The sequence below is a fragment of the Oratosquilla oratoria genome, chromosome 30 (assembly GCF_046742065.1).
Source record: "Oratosquilla oratoria isolate Oo_2021 chromosome 30, ASM4674206v1, whole genome shotgun sequence".
NCBI lineage: Eukaryota > Metazoa > Arthropoda > Malacostraca > Stomatopoda > Squillidae > Oratosquilla > Oratosquilla oratoria.
This window is the reverse complement of record NC_134806.1, coordinates 3,519,736-3,537,194: the sequence shown is the minus strand read 5'-3', so window position 1 is coordinate 3,537,194 and position 17,459 is coordinate 3,519,736. Positions and strand designations below refer to the sequence as shown.

At 42.5% G+C, this 17,459-nt stretch overlaps 1 protein-coding gene across 9 annotated transcripts in view; it reads left to right on the top strand.

Moving 5' to 3' along the window:
* LOC143040987 (zinc finger FYVE domain-containing protein 1-like) overlaps positions 1-17,459 on the top strand; it is a 62,124-nt gene that overhangs the window by 13,892 nt on the left and 30,773 nt on the right. For 8 of the 9 annotated variants that reach the window (XR_012967767.1, XR_012967766.1, XM_076212456.1 and 5 more), the window contains 6 exons: positions 2,537-2,650; positions 7,811-7,914; positions 12,523-12,671; positions 14,343-14,481; positions 15,983-16,101; positions 17,120-17,232. Coding sequence is in view for 7 of the 9 variants with exons in the window: in XM_076212456.1 (XP_076068571.1) it covers positions 2,537-2,650; positions 7,811-7,914; positions 12,523-12,671; positions 14,343-14,481; positions 15,983-16,101; positions 17,120-17,232 (738 nt within the window). In the remaining 2 variants the exon portion in view is untranslated. The remainder of the gene's footprint in view (positions 1-2,536; positions 2,651-7,810; positions 7,915-12,522; positions 12,672-14,342; positions 14,482-15,982; positions 16,102-17,119; positions 17,233-17,459) is intronic. The other variant, XM_076212451.1, reaches the window with a different exon arrangement.

Genomic DNA, 17,459 nt, shown 5'->3' with positions numbered 1-17,459 from the left:
AGAGAAACGGCTGAAGACAGCCCAATCCAGAGAGGCACAGTGAAAGTGGTGATGGCATTACCTGTCCTGATAACCAATAGAGTAGTAGTAGTAGTAGCAGTTGAAGTAGTAGTAATAGTAGTAGTGGTAGTAGTTGTATAATTTTTGTACTGTTGTCCTATTGGGATGGTTTTGGTGCATCCTGTTATCTGCTTTGTTTTGCATAGAATGTGTCCTATCTTTTGCTGATTGTTAGGAAACTGTGCTGTAAAAGTGAAGTCAAGGGTGGTTCTTATGAATTGTTTGAAGACTGTAATTAGTTTTATTCTGTTATCCAAAGCCCATGCTTGCAATGGATTTTAGTAGTTTTCTTTTCTTACTGATTCTCAATGTTTGGGATGAAGGTCATATGGGTACCAAAAGTGAGGACCAGAATTTTAGGGTTCTTTTCCTGTGGAAGGCCTTGGCTTGTTCAGTTTTACAGTCTGGTGGTGTTTTTATGGTTGTCTGGAATAATCAGTGTTACTGATAATTTTTAGCAAGGGCCTGCCATTCGCTAATGTCAGAGCCATTGCTGTAATTTGTCTTAATATATTTAGCCTTGGATATTTTTAGTCACTTTTGTAATGTGTATGCTGGGTAATAATTGTTAGATTGTCTGTGTGAGTGAGAGTTTTGTGTTAAGTTTTGGTTCAGGGATTGGGAGATCTCTTATGAAGAGAGAGGATAGCAAAGGTGAAAGTATTGTTCCTTAGGGGACACTGTTGTGTAGCCTTATTGTTATTTTGGGTCACTCTGCACTGGGTCCCTGTTGAGAAGTTAACCACTTTTTGTCATTGGTGTGAATATCTTCTTAGGCAGCTCAGGTCTGGGAAATTTAACAAGTGTCTTCTTTATGTGTATGCTGGTCTCATGTTTGGTGAGTTATGGGTTTGAATTTTGCTCTCCTCGCCAATTCCCAGCAGATTGTTATTTGCCTCAACAGTTCAAGCACATAACGCATAGGTATTCTATTCAGCTGTAGATGTGTGTCTCTTGGGATAGTCTCCACATCTTCACCTTGTTTATGTCATCAGCTACTATAACCATTCTTTCAGGTGGAACTTTCTTCCAGCATTTGGGTGCTTGTAGAGTGGCTCTTATTGAATCCATGTTGCTTAGGGGATGTGAATAGTTTTATTATTACTCTTTCTGCTATTAATCTTTCCATCAGCTTGGATATGGTAGATAATAGTGATATTGGTCTCAATGATGCAGGGTTTTCTAGTGGTTTGGTCTTAATATGGGTATTACTTGAGCTCTTTTTCAGTCAGTCAGTTACCTCTGGTCTCTTGCAGGAGACCTACTGCCTCAAGTTAACTGGCAAAGGCCTCAGGACAGGTCCATAAGTCACTCACACCATACACCAAGGGCTTTTTCCCCCCTTACAAGGGAGGTAGCCAAAGTCAAAATCATAAATCCACCCCCACCCATTTCATCCCTACATACTCCTCTCCTATTCACTACCTCTCCCTCCCTCCCTCTTTTCTTGGCTCCTGGATGATGATTCATTCCTACATCTCCCCCACTGCCTTCGGTCAGAAGCAATGCAGCAAGACAGAGCACACCCACAGCAAGGCCACTTCATTTAATTGGCAACCACTCCTCACCATCCCCCATGCAGAAAAAGAGAAGGCAGGGAGAAATCCCTTCAGGCTGTGTCAAAATATCATTCACATATACTCCCTCAACCCCCATCCCCCACCCATCCCCTTCTATGCATCACAGCATCATCCATACACAACCACTCTCCACTCACCCCCATCTTCTGTCTTCCTTCCTCAACAGACACCCTCTCTTTCCCAATGCCCCTTTTACTCCATCCATCCATCTCATCCTTCCTCATGTTTACTACCTCTGCCTTCCACACCTCGTTTACTAATCTTTCTTCACTCATTCTTTCCATGTGTGCAAACTATCCCAATACTCTTTCATCAACCCCACCCCCTAACTCCCCTTCCACCTTTGCTCTCCTCCTCACCTCTTTGCTTCTCACTCTGTCCAGCCTAGTAACCCCTACCATACTTCTCAGGGATTTCATCTCGAACACATTTAAATACTTTCTCCCTTATGTTCCATGTTTCTGCCCCATACAGTGCTGTTGGCACGATCATCTCTTCACACAATGTCCCCTTAGCATCCATTCCAAATGTCTATTTCTCATTACACTTTTTAATCCCCCAAGGCATTTACTTGCTTCTCCCAATCTATATTCTACCTCCACCTCCACTCTTCCCTTTCTTGGCACCTTTGCCCCAAGTATCAAAAGCTATCCACTTCTTCCAGTCACTCCTCTCTTCCAATTTACTGCCATCCTCTCCCCCTGCACATCTCATTACTTTACTTTTACCCACTCTAGTTAGTATAATTATTTCATACGAGGAAAATGCTAAACTGTTAAGGCAAGAACATTGCCCTAGCCCTCTCTGAGAGGGGGATTTTTCAACATTGAACTGAATCATAACTAATATTACTTCAAAGTATTAATTGAGAAGTAATGGAGAATTTTTTCTTGCAGGTCTGGTGGTCTCACCGAGTAACCAGTTCCCAGCCATAATGACCTCGATGGCATCTGTGGCATCGGAGAGTGGCCTTCCTGTCGACCCCTCCCTAAACTCTATATCCTCTCTCCGTAAGTGCCTCTATCTGTTTCCTTCTCCCTTAATATATATATATCCTATCTCTCATCTCTCCTATCTTCCTGTCCCATCTCTCTCTCCCCCATCTTTCTACCCATTTCTCTTCCATCTCTCTCTCCTATCTTTCTCTTTCCTCTCTGTCTCCTCTCTCTTTGTTATTATGGTTATTATTATTACTATTATTACTATTGTTGTAACAGTATTTTAATCATGGTAAGTAATTGATTATATAATATTTGCTGCATTGCTTCTGACCAGGTTAATGGGAAGGGGACTGGTATGACTATTCATCCACAAGGAGTTAAGATTAAATATACAAACATATACCAAAGGCTTTTTCCCCCTTTCAAGGGAGGTAGCCAAAAAGAAAAAGGCATAAAAAAAAACATTCCCACCCATTTCATCCCTAAATACACTCCACTCCCCTCCATCCTTTACCCTCCCTCTTATCTTGGCACCTCCTGAATGATGGGTCATCCCTACATCTTGTCCACTGCCCTGGGTCAGAGGCAGTGTCGCAAGACACAGCACATCCACAGCAAGGCCACATCATTAAATCGGTGACCCCCCTCTCTGTCCCCTCATGCAGAAAAAGAGAAGACAGGGAGAAATCCCTTCAGGCTGCATCAAATTTTCTTGCACACACACACACACACACACACACACTACCTCACCCCCCATCCCCCCACCCATTCCACCTCATGCATCACAACATCATCCATATACAACCATTCTCCATTCACCCCCGTCTTCTGTCCTCTCCCGTCCTTCCTCAACAGACATTCCCCTCTTCCCCAAAGCCCCTTTCACCCTATCCATCCATCTCATCCTAGGTCGCCCCCTCATGTTCACTCCCTCCACATCTGCCTTCCATACCTCTTTTGATAGTCTTTCTTCACTCATTCTTTCCATGTGTCCAAACCATCCCAATACTCATTCATCCACCCTATCTCCCAATTCCCTTACCACCCCTGTTCTTCTCCTCACCTCCTCCAGGGCGACATAACACATCCCTGACGAAGTCCCACCTTTACCTCGAACCACTCTCTCTATTTCTGATCCTGACACATGCTCTACTACTCATATAAAAACTCTTGACAGTTCCTAGAAGCTTTCCTCCTATCCCATATATCTGCAAAACCTCCCACAGTGCCTTCTTGTCAACCCAGTCCATAAAAGCCAAAAAAAAATCCTTACCTTTTCCTATAGCTTTCTCACATATCTGTCTTACCACAAAAGTCTGATTACACAACATCTACCTGTTCTAAATCCACACTGTTCCTCACCAATTACTCCCTCTGTTCCTCTCCTAATCCTCTCAATCAAGATCCTTCCATAAGCCTTCCCAACTACACTTAACAAGCTAATCCCTCTGAAACTACTACACTTACATTTGTCCCCCTTTCCTTCGTAAAGTGGAACTATACAGGCACTCCTCCAGTCCTCTGGCACTCTACCCTCTCTCCAGCAAACATTGAATAACCTCACCAGCCAGTCCACCATCACTGTACCTCCTTTTTTTAGACATTCTGCATGGCATCCATCCATCCCAGGTGCCTTACCTGCTCTCATCATCTTAACAACTGCCTTCACTTCATCCTTCCTTATTTCTCCTCCATTTTCCTCACTCATCATGGTCATTTTCTTAGCACTTCCCAGTGCAACTATCTTTCTCTCCCTATCCTTCACATTTAGCAACTCCCTAAAATACTCTGCCCATCTTCCCCTTACTGCCTTCTCCTCCATTATCATCTCTCCATATGCACTTTCTACCTTTTCTTCTCTATTTGATTCGCCTCCTCTTCCTCTCTTAATTTCTTTCCAAAACATCTTTTTATTACTTTCAAAATTTTCTGTCATACTCTTATCCCATTTCACATCTGCTCTCCTCTTTGTCTCCTTTACCTTTTGCTTTACTTCTCTTTTCTTTTCTTTGTACCTCTCATACGACTCCCTCGTCCTATTTTGTAACCAATCTGTGTAAGCTCACTTTTTCTCTTCTCCAACCTTCTTTGTCTCCTCATCCCACCATTCACTACCCTTCCTTCTATTTCCTTCCATCCTTCTTGTTCCATACACCATCTTTGCACACTTTGTGACTCCCTCCTTGAACCATCCCCATTCCTCCTCCACTCCTAGTTCTACTCTGTCCTTCACTCCCTCCCATTTCTCTCTCAGCTTCTTCTTGTACTCCTTCGATTTTTCCTTTTCATTTAAAGAGTTGACTCTAAGCACCTCCCTACCTTTTGTCCTTTTCCTCTTTCTCCATCTATCCTCCACTCTCAACTTACCTTCCACCAGAAAATTATCTGATATTCCCCCACTCTCTCCCCTTAGCACATGTATATCTTTAACTCTTCCTATTATACTCCTGTTTACCACTACATAGTCCATTAACGCTCTATCTACCTTCCTTCCCTCCACCACCCTCTCCCATGTGTATTTATGCTTGACTTTCTTCCGAAACACTGTATTTGCTATCATCAACTCACTTTCTAGACGCATCTCCACCATCAACTCTCCACTACAACTCTTTCCTGGAACTCCACATTTCTCAACCACTCAGTCATTTGGTTCATTTCCTATCCTAGCATTAAGGTCTCTCAATACTACTACATTGACGTTCCTCCCAAATTCCTCTATGCACTCATTTAAATCCATTCAAAAAGCCTCCCTTTCTTCTACACTCTTCTCACTGCCAGGTCCATATGCACTTACTAAAACCCACATCTCCTTTCCCAGTTTCACCTTCATCCACATTATCCTTCAAGAAACCTCCTTCCACTCCACTACACATTTACCTATCTCTTCTTACTAGTATAGCCACCCCTTCTCTCCCTCGCCCTCTCTTCACTCCTGAGAACCTTCCAATTACACTCCCAAACTCACACTTGCCCTTCCCTCTCAACGTAGTTTCACTCAAAGCCAACACATCCATCTTTCTTCTCACAAACATACTACAGTACTACCTCTCATTAACGGGCGTTAATTAGCTCTGTTTGCGGTGTTTTTGCTATGTTTTTGGTGCTGTTGTTTAGTGCATGCAATCACTATGCCACCCAAAAACCACTCCAAATCAACGGATTATTCACATAAACGGACACCGTTACCCCCCTTTTAGTCTGTTAATGTGAGGTAGTACTGTACTTATCTCTTCCCTTTTACTCTCATCTGTACCACATCCACACACATTAAAAGACCCAAACCTTAGGGTGCTAGTTGGAAAACTCCTAGACCCTCTTATGCCTTTACTTCTTTTAGGAATGTCCCCTGTGGGGCTACAGGGAGAAGGATGCCTGGTCCCAATCCCCATCCTGTTTTTCTCGCCTCTTACGATCTAAGTGGGAATACTTAGCATCCTCACATACTCACTGGGCCACCCCTACCTTATAAGAGGGATAGGGCCTTTTTAGTATATGTATACATGTATATACTTATGAGGAAAGACTAAAAATACTGGGTCTGCCAACTTTGAAAGATTGAAGAGAAAGAGGTGGTATGATTATAGTATTCAGATCACTAAAGAGGAGATTGCATTGACAGAAGAGATCTCCAGATTAAAGATGGGAGTAGATTAAGAAAGACTAAAGGATGTGAAGAAGTAAAATTTTCCATATAGGTGTATAAATACTTGGAACAGCTTGGGAAATGATTTAGCCCAAGCTCAAACAATAAACAAGTTCAAATCTACATACATACATATACCAAGGCCTTTTCCCCCTTTCAGGGAAGGTAGCCAAAAAGAAAAAGTCATAAAATCATTCCCACCCATTCCATCCCTAAATACACTCCACTCCCCTCCACCCTCCCTCTTCTCTTAGCACCTCCTGGATGACGGGTCATCCCTGCACCTTTAATTGGAAATCAAGGATATAGATTAAGTTGGAACTGTATATGAATTTGAGGCTAGGTACGATAAAAAATTAGAAAACAGGAAACGGGACCTAAAGAGCATTGCTCCTTTCCTGTATACTTCAGTTAGGTAAATACATGTAAACAAATATATTTATTTATTATTATTGTTGTTGATAGGGGAAGGAAGGCCAAGAACAGAGCAAGTTGGAGGAAGTGAATTATCATTCTTTTTGAAATGTAACAATTTAATGAAACGGCCTTGCTGTGGATGTGCTGTGTCTTGCAACACTGCCTCTGACCCAGGGCAGTGGACAAGATGCAGGGTTGACCCATCATCCAGGAGGTGCCAAGATAAGAGGGAGGAGGGGAGTGGAGTGTTTTTGGGATGGAATGGGTGGGAATGGTTATTATGCCTTTTTCTTTTTGGCTACCTCCCTTGTAAGGGGGAAAAAGCCTTTGGTATATGTATGTAAATACCTATCTTGGTTTAAAAAGATTTTAGGCTTGGAATTATATTTTATGTTCCAGTGAGAGGAAAATAAGTTAAAGCTTGAATCTCAGTGTATTTTGGGTCGGTGAATTTGCCATCATTTATGTTGAGGTAAGAGGTCTTAACCCCTGGATTATGACAATGCCTATATAGATGTCATGAGGCACGAGTGAGTATATGAGGATGCCAGGATTGGTGTCCTGATTATATTTATTTTGTAGTTGTAGCTAAGTAACCCCTGTATTCTGTGTCTAGGCTTGATGGCGTTTTCTGTGGTTATGAACATTCTGGGGGAGAGAGAATAAATATAACAACTGTAACTTTATATTTTATAGTGCACATATTGTAATGCATCATCATACATTAGGCAGCTAATGTGCATGGGAATATTTGATTCGTATTGAAGAATTTAAGGATTAGGATAGGCATTTCCTCAACCAGAGAAAAAATAGGGAAGGTTTCTTGCAAGGGAGAACCAAGGCTTCATATTAATCCTTCTATTTTTTGTTTGATTGAAGTAACTTTATTCTCATCAGTTATGATAGGGTTTTAACTTAGGAGGAAATGGATGCAATTATAGTTGCAGCTGAAAGATACAAGATGGGTCACTTCCTATATAATACAACTAAAGGTGCCAAGATACGAGGGAGGGTGGAGAGGAGTGGAGTGTGTTTAGGATTGAAATGTGTGGGAATGGTTTTATATGCCTTTTTCTTTTTGGCTACCTCCCTTGTAAGGGGGAAAAAGCCTTGGTATATGTATGTAGGTAAAATACACAATGTGATAATTTTTAACATGACTATTGCAGAGGGAGGAGCTCCAGATATCTTGTGTAACAAGATGCGAAGTGTCTCCCTCATGGCTGTGAAAAAGGAAAGCTTCAAACTCATAGATGAAAAGGAAGATATCTTGGTAAGTTACTGTGCGATCATTACCCTGTTATTGGAAAGTATAAATTAAGGTTACTGGATTTGTTTCTGTTTTAGGTAGAGTTATGATGCATCGTGTGCCAGGCACTTGCTCAAGAACAAGCTCATACCCTCACAGGATGGGCTGGGATTGCCATACAGTATCAGTAATGTTTAAGGTTCTGCTAAGAATTTTAAAGACCAAAATAGAACAGAAAGGCCAACAGAAGTGGTACATTAATAGATACAAGGTACAAGATACAAGATACATTGATACAACAGAAGTGTTACATTGATAGATACAAGGTGCAAGATACACTGGTAGGTACAAGATTCTTGGTGTAACATTCATTTCATTCAAATAAGAAATCACAAACATGAGGACAAAATGCAAACCTAGATGTAATGTGCTTGAACAATTGAGGGAACAGTATTTGGACAAAACAGAAACTATTACTACAGTATATAAACAATACATACACTCAATGATGAATTATGTGAGCCCTGTATGGACCCATAATCTCACTAAGACACACCACAACACCCTGCAGACCATACAGAACAAAGCTTGAAAGCTAATTACATGCTGCACAAATACAATGCCTACAGACCATTTACACCATGAAAAGAAAGTCCTCAAAGTCAAGGATCAACTTGAAACGAGACACACAAACATTTGCTGCAGCCTCCACAAACACAGCACACCCTCTGCACTACATAGCAAACACCCACACACACACCAAAACATCAAAACAACACCCAAATACCTATATCACACACAAATACTCTCTTCTCTGCCTTTACAACCACCACATGCCAGCCTCCAGAAGCATATCTATAATCTTATCGCTCACTGCTCCATCAACAAACTGAAATACAGTACATCGCTGCATGCCAGACCTTCTTGATATCCTTTTGAATCCTCTCTCCATCAAAAGGACAGATTCCACCTAGCCAAACTTACAGTGCAGCCACCATCCAACTCTTCTAATCTATGGGAAGAGGCTGGATGACTGCATTGCAGATAACTGTCTAGGATGCAGCACTTCACCCCATACTATACAACACATTGTGGAAGACTGTATTGTATGCCACTATGCATGCCAACATCACAATATACACACTATAAAAGATTTGTGGGAAAAACCACTTCCAGCCATGATGTTTCTTAGAGAGGTGGGACTGCTCGGCCAGTCTATAGAACTCCAACAACAACAGAAAGGCCAATCTGAAAACATGGCTTTCATATAAGTATTCAGCTAGAGTATTCATTTATAAACACACAGTGGGTTTTTTGGATTGGTGAACCATGTGTGTGGGATTTGATTTGGCCACCTTACTTTCATTATATGGGGGGGAAATGCCTTTTGGTTTATGTATGTATCATAGTGGGTTGTTAAGGAGACTTAATTCATATAGTTCAGATGATAAATGCCAAGAACATTCCTGACATAGATTATGTATGTAGAACTGGGCTATGGTTTGTCAAATGTGTTTTAAATCTGTTAGTCTTCCACCATGCTGCCCAAATCAAAGTAGTTTGGTGAGGCACAATTCTTCCATAGCTGAAGTTAGTTTATTCCCAATGCTTCATCATATGATGACTTCTTCCCTCCTTATCCACTGAAAAATAGATTATGAACCAGATAGAATTTCCCTGCAGGTCACATCATTCCTTTATCCATTCATAATGTCCCTCCATTCACTCCTATAATTTCCACACTATTCCCTGGTCAACAAACATTCCACATTCATCAAGAGCCTCCTTTATCCCATCCATTTATCCCATTCTCAGTGTCATCCCAGTCACTCCATTCACATCTGCTTTCTATACCCTCTTTGCTAGTGTTTCTTGGTTCATTCTTTCCACATCCCCAAACCAACTCCACATTCTCTATTCTTCCCAGACTGATGGCTTCCTCCCCACCCTTGTCTTCTGACTTACCTCCACAATTCTTTATCCACTCTTGTAACCTCTATTTGTCAAACACTTCATCACAGAAATATTCAGTCTCTTTCTCTCCACCTCCCTCATACTTCATATTTCTGTTAGAAAAAGTAGAAGGAAGTTAAAGATAAATGTGGGTAAAAGTAAGGTGATGAGATGTACAAGGGAAGAGGATGGCAGTAAATTGGAAGTGAGTATTAAGGGAGAAAGGCTCTAGGAAGTGGATAGCTTTAGATACTTGAGAGAGAATGGCAGGAAAGGGAGGAGTGGAGGTGGAGATAGAATGTAGACTGAGAGAAGCAAGTAAATGCCTAGGGGGGATTAAAAAGTGTAATGAGAAATAGACATTTGGAAATGTATGCTAAGATGGAAGTTATGTGAAGGGGTGATTGTACCAAGAACACTGTATGCAGCAGAAACATGGAACATAAGAGAGGAAGAGTTTGTGTTTGAGATGAAATACCTGAGAAGCATAGTAGGGATTATTGGGCTGGATAATGTGAGAAATGAGGAGGAGAGCAGCAGTGGAAAAGGAGTAGGGAAATAGGATTGATGAAAAAGTATTGGGATGGTTTGGACACTGGAAAGAATGAGTGAAGAAAGATTAGTAAAAGAGCTGTGGAAAGCATGGAGGATTGGGAGTATGTGTGAATGATATTTTGATGCAGCCTGAAGGGATTTCTCCCAGTCTTCTCTTTTTCTGCATGAGGGGACAGAGGGGGGGGTGCCAATTAAATGAAGCGGTCTTGCTGTGGATGTGCTGTGTCTTGCTGCATTGCTTCTGACTCAGGGTAGTGGATGAGATACAGGGATGACCTGTCATCCAGGAGGAGCCAAGAAAAGAGGGATGGAGATGTGGTAAGTGAGAGTGGAGTATGTGAGGATGAAATGAGTGGGAGGGGATTTATGCCTTTGACTTTGGCTACCTCCCTTGTAAGGGGAAAAAAGCCCCTAGTATATGTATGTATGTTTACTCCATATAGTACCATGAATACAGTTACTCCATAACAACTTTGTTTTTGGGTTTATCCCAAATACCTATTCACTTGCTTTAGCATCTGTGTCTCCATTCACTGTCATAGACTACCCCAAATACTTAAAACTCTACACTTGTGTAAGCTTCTCACCTTTCATACTCACATTGAACCTGCTACCATCATTAATCCCTCTACATCTCCTCACTTCATTTTTATCTACATTTACTTGGGATGAGGTGGATGGATGGGGTGAAGGGGGCTTTTGGGAAGAGGGGAATGTCTGTTGAGGAAGGACGGGAGAGGACAGAAGACAGGTGGTGAATGGAGAATGGTTGTATATGGATAATGTTGTGATGCATGATGTGGAATGGGCGGGGGGGATGGGGGGTGAGGTAGTATGTGTGAGCAAATTTTGACGCAGCCCGAAGGGATTTCACCCCGTCTTCTCCTTTATGCATGGGGGGACGGAGAGGGGGGGGTCGCTGATTTAATGAAGCGGCCTTGCTGTGTATGTGCTGTGTCTTGCGACACTGCTTCTGACCCAGGGCAATGGACAAGGTGCAGGGATGACCCGGCATCCATGAGGTGCTAAGATGAGAGGGAGGGTGGAGGGGTGTGGAGTGTATTCAGGGATGGAATGGGTGGGAATGATTTTATGCCTTTTCCTTTTTGGCTACCTCCCTAGTAAGGGGGAAAAAGCCTTGGTATATGTATGTATGTATGTATGTACTTGTAATTTTACTTGTGGAAAATGTGTATGGATGATAATGTTGTGCAAGGAAGGGAGGGATGGGGTTTAGAGGGTACGTACGTGTGAATAATATTTTGATGCAGCCTGGAGGGATTTCTCCCCATCTCTTTTTCCACATGAGGGGACAGAGTTGGGGGCTACTGATTAAGTGAAGTGGCCTTGCTGTGGATGTGTTGTGTTTTGCTTTATTGCATTTGACCCAGGGCAGATGGTGGATGCAGGGATGACCTGTCATCCATGAGGAGCTGAGATGGGAGGGGGTGAAGGGGAGGGAAATGGGTGGGAATAGATATGTGCCTCTGCCATAGCTACCTCCTTTTGATGATGATGATGATATGGTTTAACATCACAAACTCCCCCCTATTGGGAGGCTAGGATGGTGCCCCTCACAGAGGACTTTGTAGCATGGAATTTAATGAACCATGCCCTTGGTTCAACTTGCCAGTGGCAGGATTCGAACCACCAACCCCTCGACTTTTGCTGCAAGTAACGATGCCTTAACCCGCTCAGCCAGCGGGAAAAAACTATGTATATTGATAAACTTGTAAAACTTCTCTTTCATAATGTTCCTGAAGCCCAGTGATGGGTACCTGCTGCCCATTTTCAAAATTTGTTCACTCCCCTCCCCCCACCCCCTTTCTTCTATCTGGATTTGCAGCCCTGAGGGGCTGGCACTCGGTTTCTGGATTGGATCCAAGGTATGTCTCTATTCCACTAGCAACTACTCCCCTCCATCTACTACTTTTAGCCAGCAACATGGGAATATTCCCTCACTATTAGAAAATAGACAACTCTTTAAAAGTTTTTTCCAAGAGAGATCTGGATACTACATGGATAAAGGAAAACTGGTGGTTAAGAGATAACATTGATGGTACTAAAAGGGTGAAAAGGACGTGGAAAGGAGGACATGATTAAAATCGAGTCTTTATTTTACAGGTAAAGAATGAGGCAGAACTACTCCAGAAAATGGGATGTAAGCATCAAGAGGACCTGCAAGTCAAGGTGGTGTCCATCTTCGGGAATACAGGAGAGGGCAAGTCTCATGCTCTTAATCACATCTTCTTTAATGGAAAAGAAATATTTAGGTAAACATGTGTTTGTAATGTAAGAAGGATTATGGGGTAGAATATAGATTTTCTTATGATTAAATTCAATATTTATTGTCGGCTAAATACAGACTCTGGCCAGAATGAACAAGGTTTTGCTCCTAAACAAAATACTTTGTAGACTGAAATTAGCCTTTGCAAATTTTAGGTATGCTCTAATATTGAAAAAATAAATGACAACTGAGATTGTTTATGCAAGATTATCTTTTTCTCTTTTTTTTTTTCTTTCTTTCTCTGTCTCACTCCCCTCTTTCTCCCTCTCCTCTCCCTCTCCTCTCCCTCTCCTTTCCTTCACCTTACCTTTCCTTCACCTCACCTTTCCTTCACCTCACCTCTCCCTCATCTCTCTCTCTTTCACCTCACCTCACTCATCTCTCTCTCTTCACCTCTCCCTCTCCTCTCCTCTCCTCTCTCACCTCTCCTCTCACTCTCACCTCTCCCTCTCTCTTCCTTCTCTTTCTCTCCCTCTCTCCTCTCTCCCTCTTCTTTCCCTCTTCTTCTCTTTCTCTCCCCTCTCTTCTCTTCTCTCCCTCCCTTCTCTCTTCTTCTCTCCTCTCTTCTCCCTCTTCTTTCTCACTCTCATCTCTCTCCTCTTCTCCTCTCCTCTCTCCCTCTCCCTCTCTTCTCTCTCTTCTTTCTTCTCTCTCTCTCCTCTCTCTCCTCCTCTCCTCTCCTCTCCTCTCTCTCCTCTCCTCCCTCTCATCCCTCTCCTCCCTCTCCTCTCTCCCTCTCCTTCCTCCTCTCTCTCCTCCCTCCCTCTCCTCCCTCTCTCTCCTCCTCCTCCTCTCCCTCCTCACCCCTCTCCTCCCCCTCCCTCTCCCCTCTCTCCCTCTCCTCCTCTCCCCTCCCTCCCCATCCTCCCCTCCTCTTCTCCCTCCCTCCCTTCCTCTCTTCCCTCCTCTCTCTTCCTCCTCCTTCTCCTTTCTCCCCCACTCTCCTCCCTCTCCCTCTCCTCCCACTCTTCCCCTCTCCCCTCCCTCTCCTCTCTCTCTCTCCCCTCTCCCCCTCTTCCCCTCCTCTTCCCCTCCTCTTCTCCCTCTTTCCCCTCTTTCCCTCTTTTCCCTCTTTTCCCTCTTTTCCCCCTTTCCCCATCTTTCCCCATCTTTCCCCATCTTTCCCCTTCTTTCCCCTCTTTCCCCTCTTTCCCCTCTTTCCTCTCTTTCCTCTCTTTCCTCTCTCTCTCTCTCTCTCTCTCTCTCTCTCTCTCTCTTTCCTCTCTTTCTCTTTCCTCTCTTTCCTCTCTCTTTCTCTCTCTTTCCTCTCTTTCCTCTCTTTCCTCTCTTTCCTCTCTTTCCTCTCTTTCCTCTCTTTCCTCTCTCTCTCTCTCTCTCTCTCTCCTCTCTCTCTCTCTCTCTCTCTCTCTCTCTCTCTCTCTCTCTCTCTCTCTCTCTCTCTCTCTCTCTCTCTCTCTCTCTCTCTCTCTCTCTCTCTCTCTCTCTCTTTCCTCTCTCTCTCTCTCTCTCTCTCTTTCTTTTCTCTCTCTCTCTCTCTCTCTCTCTCTCTCTCTATCTCTCTCTCTCTCTCTCTCTCTCTCTCTCTCTCTCTCTCTCTCTCTCTCTCTCACTTTCTCTCTTCCTCTCTCTTTTTTCTCTCTCTCCAAATCTATCTCTATCTCTAAAGAATGTGTAATAAGTTTGCATTATTCCACAGAACAAGCCCTAGTCAGACATCTTGCACCATTGGAGTATGGGGAGCATATGATGAAAAGTCAAAGGCATTAATTCTTGATACTGAAGGAATGCTCGGAGTATCAGATAACCCTCACCGACGGAAACGTCTTTTATTAAAGGTAATTTTAATTTCATGTGATTTAAGTGGGAAAGGGTGTTTGGTGTATTTCCCTAATTGTATTATACAAGAAAGGAGTAATGCTTGAGGATCCCTGTCTCATACTCTCTAATTATCATACCTAGCTTCAAATTCATGTATGGTTCTAACTTGGGCTGTATCCTAATTTTTTAGTTATCATACTTAGATTTATATTCATGTATGGTTCCAGATTAGGCTGTATCACGTAGGTTATTCCAAGTATTTTTATATCTGTCTGGAAAGCTGTATTTCTTCATTTCCTTTCAACATTTACTATTTTTTCAATTTGTTTTCATGACCTTTTTAAAGCAAAAGAAGCAAGAACCACATTAGGTTACTTGCACTGAAGACACCAGCCAACGTTAAAATAGTGTCATTTTTCCCCAAGATGGAACCATCACACAGAGGGCATTGAACACCTCATCATACACTGCTCTGCACTAACTATTCCCAAACAACACAATATTTCTTCCCTGTATGACATAAGGGTTCATCCACTAACTGTTCCCAGACACTTAGAACCATGGGTCTCCTACAAGAGAAACCTGGGGCAATAGATTGATTGATTGACTTTGTAAAGCCTTCCCATCTGTAATCAAGAGATTTCTTGTCAGTATTGTATACTCCCATTAGCAACCAGTACATTGTAATCAAGTCACCTCTTTCTTTTTTATATTTCAATGTTGGCAGATTGATCATTCTATACCTTACCTGTCAGGCTGGAACCAGTTTGGTCACTGCCCTCTCTATCTTCTTGTATCTTGATTATATCTGTCACTCTGTGGGGACCATACCACTGATGGAGTGGATCCAGGATATCTGTCACTCTGTGGGGACCATACCTCAGATGGAGTGGGTCCAGGATATGTCACTCTGTGGGGACCGTACCTCAGATGGAGTGGGTCCAGGATATCTGTCACTCTGTGGAGACCATACCTCAGATGGAGTGGGTCCAGGATATCTGTCACTCTGGGGACCATACCACAGATGGAGTGGGTCCAGGATATCTGTCATTCTGTGGGGACCATACCTCAGATGGAGTGGGTCCAGCATATCTTTCACTCTGTGGGGACCATACCTCAGATGGAGTGGGTCCAGCATATCTGTCACTCTGTGGGGACCATACCATAGATGGAGTGGGTCCAGGATATCTGTCACTCTGTGGGGACCATACCACAGATGGCGTGGGTCCAGGATATCTGTCTGTTAACTTCAACTGTATTTCTAACACTTTTTTTCACACATGGAGAGCTGACAACTGATGACTGCTCTCTCGTTACTTTGAGCCAGTGACACTGATACAACACAAATGACAGTGCAAAGTTTCTCAGTGAGATCTGTGGGAGGTTCTTAGGACTGTTGCCAGTCACTGTGGGGCTGTGGGTTTCTCACATAGTGAAAATCGAGGTAACAATTGATTAGCCCCCAACAGGAAAATTAGGCATATAACTATCATCATATTTTGTTTTACCTTTCACCAGGTCTTAGCGATATCAGACATAGTTATATATAGAACCCGATCACCAAGACTTCAGACGGATATGTACAAATTCCTACATGAGGCCTCAAGAGCTTATACCAAGTATGTGGGTTTATATATGTATGTATACATATTTCTTATAGAGTTTTTTGTATTAGTTCTTTTTATACTCATGAGTGAAAATGGACATAAATGATAAGATTCACAAATGATAATGATGGTGAAAGGTGAGGCTTGAGGATGTGGATTTTTTTTTTTTTTTTTTTTTTTGAGCTGTATGTAGTAGTGAATAAAGGATTTGATGTGGAAGTAAATTATGATATAAAAAGCAAGTAAATGTCTGGGTGGAATGAAAAGTTATGAACAGGGTGAGAAATGTGGAGGTAAGGCAAAGAACAGACATGGAAAGAGAGCATAGGGTAGATCAAATAGTACTGAGATGATTTGGGTTCTGGGTATGTGGAAACAGTGAATGAGGAAAGACTAACAAAAATTGTAGAAATCAGAAATGAATGGAGTGAACTTCAGAAGAAAACAAAAGAATGAGGTGGATGGATGGGGGTGGAAAGGGGGCTATGGATGCACATTGAGCATCTATTGAACAGGGAAGAGAGAGTGCAAAAGATAGGAATGAATAGAGAAAGATTATGAATGGCCAAGAGGATGTTGCTCACTGGGTTGTTCTTCTCAATCTGCTTTGAAAATTATTTTAAATAGATGAGGAATGGGGGCTGGCATGTAATAAATGGTAGGGGCAAACAAGCTCCTGTGTCAGGCCCTGCTATGGAAGTGCAGCACCTTACTGCATTGCCTTTGATCTGGGGAGTGTGTCAGAGATGACCCTTCATCCATGATGTGCTGAGATGGGAGGGGGTGGTAGATGGGTTTTAATTGTGCATGAAGTGAGTTTGCTTTTATTTGGCCATTGTCCTTGAAAAAAGAAAAGGGCCATTGTGTGTGTGTGCGTGTGTAAATCTCTTGCTTTTGGACAGTGGTATAAACAATAATGAGTTTAGGTTTTAAAAGAATTTTCAGGAAAACATTGCTATGAATGGGCAACTAATGCAAGTGTTAATCTAAATAGCTTTTGGTGCTTTGAGTAAAAACAATTTTTTTTACTTTTGGTGCATTGTCACAGATACTTCAAGGATGACCTAGCAGCAGTCAGCCAGAGAGCAAACTATGATGACAACTTTGGACCTGTAGCCATAATCTTCCATGATACTAAAAACACTAGTGTACTCACAAATGGTAAGCATTATGATCACCAAAACCTTTACTACTCATACTCATCACCATCACTCTCTACAAATGCAACTATTCCCACTATAGGTAAACAAAAATTACAGGAAGAAAATTTTCATTGGAAACCACAAGGTAGATATAACCAAATGATGCTGTGATGTATGGAAGGGAGTGGGTGGGGGGATGGAGGAGAGGGAGTACATGTGAATGATATTTTGATGCAGCACGAAGGG